Genomic DNA, 14318 nt, shown 5'->3' with positions numbered 1-14318 from the left:
TCAACTGCTCGTGTCGCTGCGGTGCTCGGGTGATGATTCCTGCCGTCTCCTGGTGTACTTTTGAAAAACCACTCCTTCCACTATTGCTCCCAAACCACCTCCATTGTCACGACAACCCACCCCTTTACCGCCCAACGTAATGCCGACCTCGGCCCCCAGCCTGCGGGCTGGAAAAGTGGCAAAGCCGGCAGCATCTGTAGCCAATAGCAGCAGCTCTCCAGTTAAAGAGCTGAGGGACCTTTCGGCCATGGAGGCTTTCCGCTCCCGCAGCATCAGCGTCTCCGAACACGCGGTTCGCAGGTTAGAAAAGAATCTCCTTGGTAACAAGCAAAAACAACAGAAAAAAAACAAACAAACAAAAAAAACAGCAGCTCAGACACTTGTTGCTTGGGGGGGTCAGATGGGTCCGTCGAGGAGTCGTAGGGGGGTTTTTGTAAGCGGGACTCCTAGAATGGGTGGTGCATGCTGGAGAAAGGTGTGTGATGGCCTCTGATTTGTTTTCGGCTGTATCTGCACTTGTGCTGTTTTGGATTTTGTTCCTATGATTTGCTTTTGCATGCCGTGTTTGTTGAAGCCATTGGAAAACATCATTATCCACTTTGATGTTTTTGTTTTTACTTTTGCTCTAACACAAGTTTTGCTTTTTTTTTTTTTTTTTTAATGATTTTATGATTTGTTTGCACTTTTTGATTCAGCTTTACTTTTTTTGCTGGGTGAATTGCTGACTGGTTTTGATTGGCTTTAGTAGCAAATGAATGCCAAGAGGGACTGGTGCCGAGCACGTGTGTTCAAAATGGCGCCGTCTTTATTTCTCTTTGACAGCAACTACGACCCACACCTTTGGTCTCTTTCTCTCAGGGCAGGGCGGGCACTTCTGCTTCCTCTGCCAATGATGGGCACAACAGCTTTCTTTGCCTGCTTGACATGTTTTTGGTTTCATTTGGCTTCACTATGACCATGGCAATCTATTAGGCTGGGATGATGGGGAGTAGCTTGGGCTGAGGTGAAACTTTGACCAACAGGTCCTCAATCACTGCACACGCTCACAGATTGTGTCTGCATCACTTGTTTGCCTCATTTCTGCTCGTGTGTCTGAATAAAAGGAGATCGAACGCTGCAGTTTAATGTGGTTACAGTGCTGCTGCAGAGCCTTGGAAAAAGTATTTGCACCTCTTGAACCGTTTCACCTCGGTACCAGAAATATCTACATGATACTATGGGATTTTACATGATGGGCCAACACAAATAAGGGCATCGAAAAGAAAACAAAGCACATTATCTCTATCACAGATATATTTCTTTGCTAAATCTGGAAATCCTTAAAGGGGCGGTGTCATGTATTTTCTATGAACACGGTGGAAAATACATGTTTTCACATGATTGTGTTTTGTAGCACAATCAAGTTACTATTACCTTCAGCTGTTATAAAAATGCTGTATATATCAAACAACTTGAAAAGAAATATGACTTTTCATTTTGATGCCTTGAAATTAGCCTCCGTCTCTTTAACAAACTCCTGCTCTGTCCAACACTCCGCCTTCATCCCAACAGTGCTATATGCTGCAATGCTTAGGAGCATTGAACTGAGAAATAGTTTGTATGATGAGCTCAGCAGATACTCAACCAACTGCTGCTGCCGCTAGTCTGGAGGAGCAGAGTGGCATAACAGCTCAAGTTCAGTCTGACTGGATGGAGACCAATCAGACTGATTTTCAAGTTTTGCGACAGATTCTTAATTGGATTGAGGTCTGGGTTTTGATTGGACCATTTCAAGACATGATGGCTCTTTAAAATAAACTGTTCCAGTGTAGCTCTGGCTGAGTTCTTATTGTCTTTATACATCTGCCATAGTTTCAGCTCGTCTTTCGGCGAACAGCTGTGAATAAATTACTCACAGGTGAGCTCAACTTAGGCTCAGATTGTTGACATTATTTATAAGAATCAAAGCTGGCCTGAATACAGATGCCGACCACACTTCTTGATTATTATTCATTTATTTGCAAAAAATGTGGTTTTCTTTTCTATTTCACAGTTATGTGACACGTTATGTTGGTCCATCACATAAAATTCCCCCAAAATTCCGTTTTATAAACGGAATTAGTAATAGCAGACACAATATGCAGTGAAACATGTGTAGCTTTTGGTTGACAAACTGTTTTATTATAAAACTGCAGCGTAGATCTTCTTAACCTGCTTTTATCTGATGAAAGGCTGCAAACTTGTATATATATTTTTTTCTTTTTGAAATGTAAGTTTGTTTCATTTTGTTAAACCTGTGTCCATGTGGGCACCAACTCCAACATGACCATATTTAACACTTATCAGTTTTATTTATTTCCATTGATCATTTACTTTAAAAGCATAGAAATATTTAACTTTGGCGGCTATAAATTTGGAGTGTTAAGTGGTTGTGTTTTTATAGAGTTTGTGCCCACTGCACATTAAAATAAATAAATCAATCAATCAAATTAAGAAGAGATAAAGGTAAGAGGAGGAAAATATACTGCAAATATGATTTAATTCACATTCCAGGGCTTGGTCTGAATGAGAGTTTTATATTTCTCCTTCTAAAAGGACAATATTTGTAACATGAAGCCATTTGAATTAATTTTCCTACTTTTGTTTGCAGACCTTATTGTTTGGAGAGAGAAAGCAATAATAAACAAGCAAATTAGTGCATCAAGAGGCAGAAGTAAAGCTAAATTAATTCACTTTGATGCATTCAGTTAATATTCAGTTGTTTCTGGCCATCTATTATTTGTAGCTTTATTTCTTTTTTTTTTTTTAGGTTTTTCTGTCTTAGTGATTTGGATTTGAAACAGTCTTGAATAATCCCTCCTGTCAACAACAGAGGCGTCTCGGTCCACCTGAAGTGTGGCTCTGAAACGGTCGTTACGACCACAGACTCCCTCTAAATTGGACAGGATTCAGATGGAGATTTGACTCACTCTTTGTGAGAGTGAGTCAAATTTTTTTTACTTAAATCCTTTCTGTCTGATTTGAGTAAAAAAATATTTCATTAAATTAGACCCTTCAGCAGAACTGCCTGCATAAAACTAACCAAACAAAAAAATATGTTCCCTCTGCGCTCACTCAGACCAAGCTGCAGCCTTTGTCTGTGTTTTGTGTGCTTATCATTTTGTATGCATGTTTAAGCGTGCATATAAATGCTCGTTTTGCATGTGATGTAGGTAGAAACGTGATCACCGGTGTGTTGTCTCTGCGTTTTTTTTAAAATTCCCATTTCCTGTTGTCTTGGAGCATGCACGCCTCCGTTCACTGACAGTGCATGCCTTTCTCTTGCTCCCCTGCTGTTTAGCAATTTCTCATTCCCCCCACCCCCCATCTTTTAGGATGCACACTTCTACCACGACCTGCAGTCTGGGCTCTGCTGATGAAAATGCAGTGACTCAAGCTGATGAGGGACTCAAGACCGTCCACCTGGAGCTCACGGAGACGTGTCTGGACATGATGGCGCGATACGTGTTCTCAAACTTCTCTGCTCTGCCAAAGAGGTTTGTGGTGGTCTGTTTGTCATTGTGTTTGCGTGTATCTCTCTCTAAACCAGATGTTTAAATGGCTCGTCACCAGTCGGGACTGAACGAGCTGGAAATGGTCAGATTTTGGCCACCGGTTGATTTCTCTCGCAGTTTCAGTATTTCTGCTGGATTGTTGTATTTGTGGAGTAAAACGATAAACTCCCCGCTGTCACCGCAGGTCTCCGATCGCTGAGTTTCTGTTAGCCGGAGGTCGCAGCATGACCTGGTTGGTGGGCAACAAGCTTGTCACCATCACGACGAGCGGCGGTGTCAGAACGCAAGCGTTGCTGGGAATGGACATGTCAGAGCGTCTGGGAGGCGGAGGAGGAGAAATGACCAGGTGATGCCAGCTTTTGTTGTTGTTTTTTTTTTTTTACCTGACAACCTTGCATGTACTTATCAAGTAGTAAAATTTCCTCCTAGCTGTTTGTCTTTAAGAAAAAACAAATTTTTTCCATTTACAGACAGTTTTATAAACGGTCTAAATTTCCTAAAGGCAAAGATTTTTTTTTACTCTTTCTTCTACTACTTCACTCGGTCTGCGAGGCTCTCTGAACTTCCTTTGCTCTGTTGGGTTTGCAGATCAGATCCGTCTCTTCACACCAGAATGACTAAAGAGGCTCCGGCCAAACTGGAGTCGCAGTCCAGTCAGCAGCAGAGCAGAACAACTCGGACACGAGTCCGCTCCAGGTCAGGTGAGACTTGCTCGGTTTTGCAGGCGATCGCCAGCTGTAGAGCTCCTGAAATCAGGTAGCTTTTATTTCCTCCTGGACGTGTCACTGTTCATGTGTTTGTTTCCTGACTTTCACTCTGTTGTTTTTATTCTTATGCTCTAAATTGCTGGTCTGTGTTCTTTTTCTTCCTCTTTTCGGCGTAAATGTCTCATTCGAGCATCTTTTAGTCTGCGGTTCAGCGTAAAGTGCGTCTGGGTTTGTGATTAAAGAGACTCTCCTCGTTCTGCAGGTGGTCACGCTCTGCGTGCCGGTCCTATTCCGAGTCTCAGTCCTCTGGTATCCCCCTCTGAGGGAGAGTTGGCCTCTCCTCTGTCTCCTTCCTCTGGCCCCACCCTGGACGGCGTCGGTCCTCCCTCCTCCACAGCTGCCGCTCTGTCTGCCCCCCCTCCGCTCAAAGACAACCCCAGCCTTGCCGAGTTTGTTCCAATGCTCACTCAAGGCTGGGCAGAGATCTTCATACGGAGACCCTCAGGTACATCATCCCTGGGCTAGGCCCTTCCTGTTTTTGTTTTTTTTTAAATCCACTTTTACAACCTGATTCAACAGCACAGTTGTGTCTTCCTGGTGCTCCATCACCTCAGGTAACACCAGCTGGCTGATGTGTCTGGAGAACCCGCCCAGCCCCTTCTCCTCTGAGCTGGGCAACTTGCCGCTGCAGGAGCTCTCCACCGTCCTGATGGCGATGGAGGGAGTGAAGGAGCCTCCCACTCAGACAGCCAGCGCTCCAGCCAGCACGGCCGCCCCAGCGCCAACGTCCGCCTCCGAACCGCTCACTCAAACACACAGCAGCGCCGGAGGAAAGGCCAACCTGTTTCAGCGCTCCAGCACCGGTGAGTGGCAGGATAAAGGAGTCTTGGCGGACATGTTTGTGGTCGTGAGTTGGATCTAAAATTATGGATTTTATCGCTCCACGGTTTATATAAGTGTAGTAGCGTTGTAACGAGATCTCATGATATTAAAACATCACAATGTGTCTCGCTGAAGTGACTAGCATGACCTCGCCTGATGAAGATGCTCCAGCTGTTAAATAATTTGTTTGGGTTTCCAGTAGGAACGATAAACAGTGACAGAATAAAACAATTATAAGTAGGGCTGAAGAAATTAATTGGAATAATCATAATTGAATGATCATTGCAATAATTGTCAGGTAATTTACTAATAAATTAATCGTTAATTGGAGTATACAGACTCAAAAAAGGCCATTTGCTGCAAGAACAACATGGTGAGTGCTGTAATTAACCCAGACCTGAACAAAAATATAAACATTTTGCATTTAGGATGAAAAAAAAATCTTGTAAATATGTTATAGCTCTAGCTTCACGTGGTTCATATTCTCTAAAATCTCTCCTGTTAAGCACCGTTTGCCATTTAGTTTTTAATCTGTTAATGTAAAAAATTACATCAACAGTTCATTTTGTGTCAGACCAGCCAAAATATTGGGTATGTGTGACAGATGGAGCACAGAATCTTTAATACAAAATTTAAAATGTATTAACTGTATTAACTTCAGCCCAAAGTGGGCTGAAGTGTTTTCAGCCCACTTTGAGTCAGTGTTTTGTTAAACCATATTTTCTCTCTAGGGTTTAGCTCTGGGATTTGACTAGGAACTTTCTGACATACATGCTGTACTTTAAACCAGTGGTGTACAAACAAAATATTTTAACAATAAACCAAATAGCCAAGATTTTCATGAATCAAAGTAATACTCAGATGTTTCTATTAACAAGATACAAAATCATTGTAGATCTCAAACATTTCTTCTCTAAAAAAAAGTTAGAATTGAGTGAAAATCTCACCATTGAAGTTTTGAATGAAATCTGTATTGTCTGTGGACAAATTATGGGAAGGTTTAACTTCTACAAATGCTAAGTGTGTCTGGATCCCGGTAAGTAATTATGTCCTTCAAAGCTCTGCGCTCAACGCCGACTTACCCGCCACTGCTTGGTCTCATTGGATCGCTTCCCAAATGACCAGCTGGTAAGAAAACGGACTAATCTTTGTTTTTAATTCTGTAATCTTTTTGCAGCAGTTTTGTTCTTTTTTTTATTCTGGACTTCATTTTTGAATTTATTTTGTCTTTACTCTTTATTTACTCCCATTATCACATCTTGTTTTTCCACTCTTTCCCCCCCTCCCCTTTTTCCTGATTGGATTCTTCTCGTGGTGGAAATGCTGGTTTGTGATTGGCTGTGGTGTGTTTTGTGGCTCGATCTGCCCCTGTTCCCCCCCTCCCCCCTGTTCGTCCCGCCTGCAGTGGGCGGCTCACTCTGGTCTCTGGGTTTGGCCAGTGGCCCCCCAGGACCTCCGGCTCCTGGCAGGTTGCACAGGAGCATTTCCTGGGCAGGTACCGTCATCATGTGTGACCCCACTCCTCTTCCTCCGCCCCCCCCCCTCGCTTTCCAGAAAACCCCTGCGGTGGTATATTTCTCCTCACTTGTACAAAACAGTGGTTCTTTCAGACACCATGCAGAGACACTTTGGAGTCACTCTGGAAAATTTGAACTGAAATATTGAACAGATGAGACAAAAATATGCAACATCCGTATCCACTTAGGAAACCCATTAACTTTTAAAACAGTAATGGAAACGGGTAATGAATATCTTGCAAAATGTTTTCTTTTTTTCCACTTACAGATTAAATATTACGAGAATAAAGTGATATAAAATGAAAGTCTTACTGCTATGAAAATGAAGTCATATATTATTTTGTGAATAAATCTGCAATTTTACCAGAATAAAGTTGTGGTGAACACGTCGGCATCGGCTTATAATCAGGAGCAGGAAATGGCCTGCTGCCACTATTATGACTTTATTTTCACATCACTGCGACGATTCTGGTAATCTTACAACTTGTAATATTGACTGTTTTGTATTATTTAGATTTTTATTCTCATAACAATATGACTTTATTCCTGTAATTTTTTTATTTTTTCTTAGCCTGGCCCTTAGGCTTTGTGATAGAAGACAACACTTTCCCCTGAAGTCTCCTCTGAAAACATTGGCGTCTTTAGCTTTCTAAACTGGTGAAATCCTGACAGGCTCTTGTAAATAATGGAACTCAGACCTTCACAATTGTCATTAGGAACAATTATGAAATCACTAAACTATAACTTTGTACTTTCACTCCAAGTGGAAGACGAATTAAAGGAGCGTCTTGTTAGTTTTCTAACCTGCAGACATGAAGTAAAAACTCTGTTGTCTTACGACCGGCTGTTTTACGCTCAAACTTTGTACAAGTCGGGAACCTCACCATCCCTGCTTTCCATGAACGTCTCTTCCTAACCCTGGAGGGAAGGTCATCTGTGACAGATGACCAAGTCGTGCCTCCTCCTGGATCGGTCAATCAGTAGCAGAGGAAAAGTGGAAAGTAGTTTTTGACCCCTCCTTTGATTCTTTTTTCCTCTTCTCTTTCCTTCCCAATGTCTAACTCTCGAATTTCTGAAATATACCCCCAGGCAACTTCTGTTAACAGGAAAGCCCAGATCTCACTAGGCACTTCTTTGTTCTACTGGGAAGCCAGTGAAGCAGAGAAGCGGTCGAAGTTGCATGAATCTGAACGATAATGCAGGAGACGAGCGTGCGATGAATAGAAACAACCTGCCGAACTGATCTGAGCTCCTCAGCACTTCTGTGTGTGATTCTCTGTAGGTCGTGATCTCCTCCATGGGCCTGAGCCTGCTGATCGATGTTCAAATCTGTTTGTTTGATTGTGTTTCCATGTCAGAATGAATCATTTGCCTCTAAAATCTTGTTAGACTTCAGAGAGACTGTGTCAATAATAACTACTGACAGCTGCTGAAATATTTACTCCTTCACTCTTACAGCAGTACGTGTCTGTGTGACTAACCTCGATGTAGCTCAGAGTGAACTGTGTGACGCGTCTCTCCCGTCTGTAACGACCCATGTGTCCCGCTGCAGACTCCGTGGTGGTTCCGGAGGAGGGTTCGGGGGTCGCGGCAGAGAACGCCCCCCTCGAGTGGGTGGAGGGTGAAGAGTTTGAGCCGATTCCCTCCGAGCCCATATTCATGTCTGACAAGGCGCCGCTGCCCGGACCGCTCAGCAGGGTGAGTCGAACCGACTGTGGCCTAAACGAAGCCGATTCTGGCAAAGAACCGATGGTTCCTGCAGAATTTGTTTCTGTTTAACTCTCGAGGATTCGATGTGATAAACGGGCTGCTTTTGTGTTTTGCTTATAACTGCAGCGAAGAACAAAAACAATTTATTTTCACCCACTCGCGTCCATGCTTAATGGAGTGTGGGGGCCGTTTTAAAAGGACAGAATGAGAGAAAATGCTTTTTATTAGATTTATTCACATTTGAGTTTATTTGCAGGCCTGCCAGGATAACACGTTTTGCTGAGCAGTAAATTACCCTGGAAGCTATAGCAATTCATTTTCTTTTTGGAGGCAACTTTCAAGTAATGTAAGAATGCAAGTAGTACACTCTCTAAGATCAATAAACTTAAAATTGAATCCCTTAAATAAATTATTTAAGTTTATTAAATAAACATAAATTCACACTGAAATGTATGAGTTTATGTAAATGTTCAACAGGAGGCTGTCACCAAGATTAATTTAAAGTTTTTTTTATGCTTGACTTTTTTATTCTGTCACTAAATGATGGAAAACGCTGTTGGAGACATGATTTATTTAAAAAAAAAAAAAACAGGATTGTCGTATTTGTTTAACTGTAAATGTGTTGGGCTTTTTTCTAATTTGGGACAGAAAAAAAACCCATGTTTGGTAGATTTTAAATAATATTTTTGTTGCACCCTGATGTATGCTAGGATCATCTGGTTTGGTTATTATGCCATAAATCAACTTGATTCCTCTTGGAACTAAATTGGATATATTCTTTATTGCTTTCTGCAAGTAATAAAATCTTGTTTGTTTTTTATATATATATCATTTTACGAGTTAATCTGCTAGAATATGCTGAAGGAATAATGCTGTCCGTGATTTCTGCCTGACTTTCAGTCCTCCTCCACCTCCAGTCAGGATGATGAGAAATCCACTCTGGAGGAGGTGAGCGAAGGAGCGATTCCCATCGACCAGCCCAGCGTCGGCCCCTCCACCCCGGGCAGCCAGGGCCCCGAGCTTCCTTTTCAGAGCCACTCTCAGTCCCAGGGTCACGGACTGAACAAGTCGAGCTCCTCCCCGGAGCTGCAGACGCTGCCGGAGGCCTTCACCAAAGCAGCGCTGGAGTCTGAGAAAAGCCAGGGCGACGCCGCTCGGCCCAGAGCGCCCTCAGATGGCAAGCCTCAGGCACTGCAGCAGCCCTGCCCGGACAAGGACAAAGCAGAGGGGAGCACCGGGGCGGACTTTAACGGGCCAGGAGGTCCGGTCCAGGGCGGCGAGGGCTCCGGCTTGTCATCTCAGAGCGTAGGAGCTGCCATGAAGTTGGCTTTTCCGGCAGCGCCAGCTCTGCCTGGACCCATCTCCCCCGGCGGAGGCCACCGACCCCGAGGTCACACCATCTCCGTCTCCGCCCCGTCCTCCAGGAGAGAGAGGAAGACAGAGAGGGACTCGTATCACGGCCGACCCGGGCCCAGCATCGCAGAGAAGATCTCCGGACTGAGTCCCAGGTAGTTGGGGCAGATTGTTAAAGATAGAACTGGACCTGGGCTTTAATCCACCGTTACTGGACAGATGGGGGGGAAACCAAAGACCTGAACTTGATCTGCATTTTCTGCAGTAGGAGTTGTGCTAAATCTCCACTCAGGTTTTAAGTTTATTTTTTTGAAGATTACATTTAGAGATTTACATTTCCAATTCATGAGGGATTCTCTGGAGCCCCTTTGAGTAGTCAGTGTCTTCGCTGCACCAAACTGATCAAATGTGAAGGTGGCTTCACTTGTAGGCTGAACAAATCAATCCATCTTAGGAGCATAAAGTTTTATATCTAAAATCTAAATTTAGCCAGAATACCACCATAAAATCATTTCTAATATAATATGAAATCATAGCGGCTTCATTTATGTTTACCTCTTTTGAATTTTTTTTTATGTGAAGATTCTCATTCCAGGATAATTTCTTGAAACATTTTTTTTTTCTTTTTAGCTTTGTCTTCCTTCAGCTATATCACTCTCCTTTCTTTGGGAATGAAGCCAATAAGCCGCTGCTGCTGCCCAAAACTCAGGTAAGCCGCCTCTTCCCCACGCCGGTCTGATCCGATCCAGCCAATGAAAACGAAGCGCTGCTGCATAAACGGTCAAAAGAAAGCAAACTCTCTTCCAGTCTCTAGGAACTTATTGAAAATGATCTGGTCTTCATGATGTGTGGAAATGATTGAAATGTAACCACAAGTGTACGAGACACAAAACACACACACACACACACATATATATATATATATATATATATATATATATATATATATATAAATGAATAAGGCAAAAATTAAGTAAACCCTTTCATTCAACTGCTTGTATTGATTTCATTACCTGATAAAGATCGGATCATTCTCTTGAATGATCCGATCATTCAAGAGAATGATCGGATCTCATTCTCTTGAATGAGATCCGAATGTAAGACTTTACATTCTATAAATGTAAAGTCTTAAATTTATAGAATGTAAGACTTTACATTCTATAAATGATGCAGAATTATTGCAAAAGTGTGATGATTTGCCTCAGAAATGTAAATACCTGATGAACGGTGACGCCATGACAGTCCAGTCTCTCTGAGGAAAGCCATTAACCCTTCGTTGTCCGCTGTGCGTCCATCCTGTCTCCCCGGCTGCAGGTGATCGATCGGGCTGTGAAGGTTCTGGACCAGATGCCTCCTTACGACACCCATAAGATTGGAGTTGTGTTTGTTGGAGCTGGCCAGGTGAGAACACACCTTGTTACATCATACGCAGCTGTGAAAAGCGATTCGGGGAGACCAGCAGCGATTAAAAACACCTGGTGTAACTGCATCTGCACCTAGTGCTTTTCAGGGCAATGCTGCTGAGAGCATAAATGAAGGCTTAATGGAGGAATTTGATATGTAAAGCATTTTTATTACAACTGAAGGTAATAGTTTCTTGATCGTGTTATAAAATGGCTCTATGTGTCTGGAAAACGCATAACACCGCCCCTTTTAGGAAATGTGGAACAGTAATTACCCTTACACCTACAGTAGTATCGGGTTCATAATGCATAATGTTTAAAACCTTTCAGACTACTTCATGTTGTCACATTCTGTTCTTCATTATTTGAAAACTGCAGATTATTTTGTCTGCTTACTTTGTCTCATATATATGTTACCATTTCTTTAATGATGTAAGACTTTTAGGTGTGGCAAAATAGCAAACGCAGAAGAAGCTTGTAAGCATTTGTAAATACTTTCTCGTAGCACCGTCCACCTTCATCCTCTTCGTTCTCTCTCTTCAGGTCAACAACGAAGTCGCCATCCTGTCCAACGAATACGGGTCGAACCGCTACGCCGCCTTCCTCACTGGCCTCGGCAAACTGATCCACCTGAAGGACTGCGACCCCGACCAGATCTTCCTGGGCGGGCTCGACCAGTACGGCGACGACGGAGAGTTCACCTACTGTTGGCACGACGACATCATGCAGGGTGCGTGCACTCACGTCACAATGCCAGATATTTCCACGGCGACTGGCGGTTAAGCTTTAAACGAAACCGTGTGTCCGCAGCCATCTTCCACATAGCAACGCTGATGCCGAACAGAGAGAGCGACAAGGGCTGCTGCAACAAGAAGCGACACATCGGCAACGACTTCGTCATGGTGGTCTATAACGACTCGGGAGAAGATTACAAACTGGGCACCATAAAGGTAAAATGTGCAAACTCATTCAGAGAAATCGCTAGAAGGCATTTTAGCTTTCATTACAAAGTACGTTTCTCTCCGTTTCAGGGTCAATTTAATTTCGTCGAAGTCGTTATTAAGCCACTGGACTATGAATGTAACCTCGTGTCCCTGCAGTGTCGGAAAGGTGAGAGTTGATTGCTGCCGTTTTTTTGCTCCTCATCATCATCGATGCGACTCATTTTATTCTACCTTTTCAGACCTGGAGGGCCTGGTTGATACCACCGTTGCAAAAATTATATCTGACCGCAACCTGCCACTCTTGGTTCGACAGATGGCTCTGCATGCAAATGTGAGTCTGATCTGCAGAGTCTTGTGAAAATATTCACCTCTGTTGAAGTTTCTCCACGTTTTGTCAAGTTTCACCCAGAAATCTCAATGCTTCTCATTTGCTTTTCTGTCATAGACCAACTCAAATTAGTATAATTGTGAAGCAGAAGGAAAATGATGCATAGTTTAAACTTCACATCAGTCTCCTCCGCTTGTATTCGTGTTTCTCGATCTTCAGGATGTTGTTTGTTCACTAATGTTCTCTAACAAACCTACGTAGCTTTTTAAAAATTTATTCTGTGAAAAGACTCCACATTCAGTTTCTTCCCTAAACTCCCCCAGAATAAATTTTTGCTTCCTGTGTCTAGATGGCTTCTTTGGTGCATCAGTACAGAGCGAATCCCTCGGATGCTTATGCTTCCAAGTGGCTTGCCAGATTACGACACATAAAGAGGATCAGGACCAGAGTAAGTTTAAAAATTCGAGAACTAAAAGGTTCTCCCTCACCAACACGTTTTCCACTTACCGTTTGCCAGCCTGCATTTAAACCGTCTTTTCCCAACTCTGTGCCGCGCCTCAGGCTCAAGAAGACATCCAGTCCCGTTCGACTCCGGGAATCTCGCTGACCCAAGGACACACTCAGCAGAATAAAGCATTTCAACAAGGAGCTTCAGCTCCGACTCCCGAGATGTCGGGACAGAGAAAAAGACTTGTTTCGACGGTGGACGACTTTACTGATTTTGTTTGACTTTGTTTGCAAAGGTGACTTTGTTTGGCAGACTGAACACACACACACATGCACACGCACGCAAACTCTCACACACACACAAACACAGACTGGTTGTGTTTGTGTCAACTACTGTATGAATTAAAAGTGATAATTAAAAAAAAACTGAAATCTTGTGTTCCTTGTGGGGATTTTTAGCGTGAGGAAACGAAGCCGATTTGTAGAAAACGTTATGAGTTTTGTCTTTCAGTGCAGAGGTAGTTGTAAACTCTTTACCAAGGGTCTGAAGACAATTCTTTATTTATGGCCAAATACTTGAGGTGCTCAGATCTAGTTTTTTATTCTGGGGCATTTTACCCAGTCCTGACGTTTCTCTTTCAGTATCTCCTGGTAAAAATATTTTCTGAGCAGGAATGCTTTTTGAACATTTAGTGTTATTTCTGGTCATTTCACTTCCTCCTCTTGTGCCTTTTGTAGTTTTGATCATTTGGAGATTTCATACCAACATCTTTGTCGGTCATATTTTGATGTAATGGCTAATTAAAAAAAACGATAGTTTAAATACAACTAAATGTGGTTTCATAACTACTAAGTATTATGCAGGATGAAAATCCATCAGATTAAGTTGACTCAAATAGGGATCAGGAACAAAATACATGGAACTAATGGTGTAATAGAAAATGTTCGATTATCCAAAATAAGTTTTTTTTTTTTAAACAAAAGTCATAGAAATCGATTGCAAAAAATAAAATGTCATGCAATAGTGTGAGCACATTGATGCAAAAGTAGTTTACAGATAGGAAGTGAAAGGTAAAGTAAAACTGCTAAATAAAACGCTGGTTTACCCGCAAAGACATTGGTGTATTTGCTGCTGCAGTTTTTTGGCCACTACTTTGTAGTGATGTTTAAAAAGACGGTAGTGTGCCAGAACGAGCCTTTTTTTATAATAAAAGAAAAACTACACAGACCTTCAGATATCAGTGAAAGCGGTAATGAAGTCGCTATTTTATACTTCGAGCATAATCTTCATAGGTTTTTGGGCAGATATTTTGTTCAGACAAAATCCTTGCTTTTTGGACGTTACGCATTGACTCACGCTAACTCGTGACAAACTTATTTCCTTTTCTTTGGTACTTTTTTTTTTTGCTTTGCTTTTTTGTATTTTGTGTTGAATGTATTTTGATATTCAATGTGCCGTCCATTGGTGAGAAATCCGCACTTTCGGGCCTTTTT

The 14318-nt window shown here is 42.4% G+C and overlaps 1 protein-coding gene across 5 annotated transcripts in view; it reads left to right on the top strand.

Moving 5' to 3' along the window:
* tsc2 (TSC complex subunit 2) overlaps nucleotides 1-13261 on the top strand; it is a 28733-nt gene extending 15472 nt beyond the window's left edge. For 3 of the 5 annotated variants that reach the window (XM_017305693.1, XM_008410740.2, XM_008410730.2), the window contains exons 26-41: nucleotides 160-300; nucleotides 3354-3515; nucleotides 3718-3879; nucleotides 4122-4234; nucleotides 4503-4745; nucleotides 4855-5103; nucleotides 8192-8337; nucleotides 9250-9857; nucleotides 10333-10411; nucleotides 11017-11103; nucleotides 11649-11835; nucleotides 11916-12055; nucleotides 12137-12215; nucleotides 12289-12380; nucleotides 12727-12825; nucleotides 12939-13261. In XM_017305693.1, coding sequence (XP_017161182.1) covers nucleotides 160-300; nucleotides 3354-3515; nucleotides 3718-3879; nucleotides 4122-4234; nucleotides 4503-4745; nucleotides 4855-5103; nucleotides 8192-8337; nucleotides 9250-9857; nucleotides 10333-10411; nucleotides 11017-11103; nucleotides 11649-11835; nucleotides 11916-12055; nucleotides 12137-12215; nucleotides 12289-12380; nucleotides 12727-12825; nucleotides 12939-13106 — 2755 coding nt within the window. In that variant the 3' untranslated portion in view covers nucleotides 13107-13261. The remainder of the gene's footprint in view (nucleotides 1-159; nucleotides 301-3353; nucleotides 3516-3717; nucleotides 3880-4121; nucleotides 4235-4502; nucleotides 4746-4854; nucleotides 5104-8191; nucleotides 8338-9249; nucleotides 9858-10332; nucleotides 10412-11016; nucleotides 11104-11648; nucleotides 11836-11915; nucleotides 12056-12136; nucleotides 12216-12288; nucleotides 12381-12726; nucleotides 12826-12938) is intronic. The other 2 variants (XM_017305699.1, XM_017305698.1) reach the window with 1 other exon arrangement.
* The last annotated feature ends 1057 nt before the right edge of the window (nucleotides 13262-14318 follow it).

This window comes from Poecilia reticulata, linkage group LG1, assembly GCF_000633615.1.
Source record: "Poecilia reticulata strain Guanapo linkage group LG1, Guppy_female_1.0+MT, whole genome shotgun sequence".
Taxonomy (NCBI): Eukaryota; Metazoa; Chordata; class Actinopteri; order Cyprinodontiformes; family Poeciliidae; genus Poecilia; species Poecilia reticulata.
The sequence above is the reverse complement of the archived record's forward strand: the minus strand, read 5'-3'. Positions and strand labels throughout refer to the sequence as shown.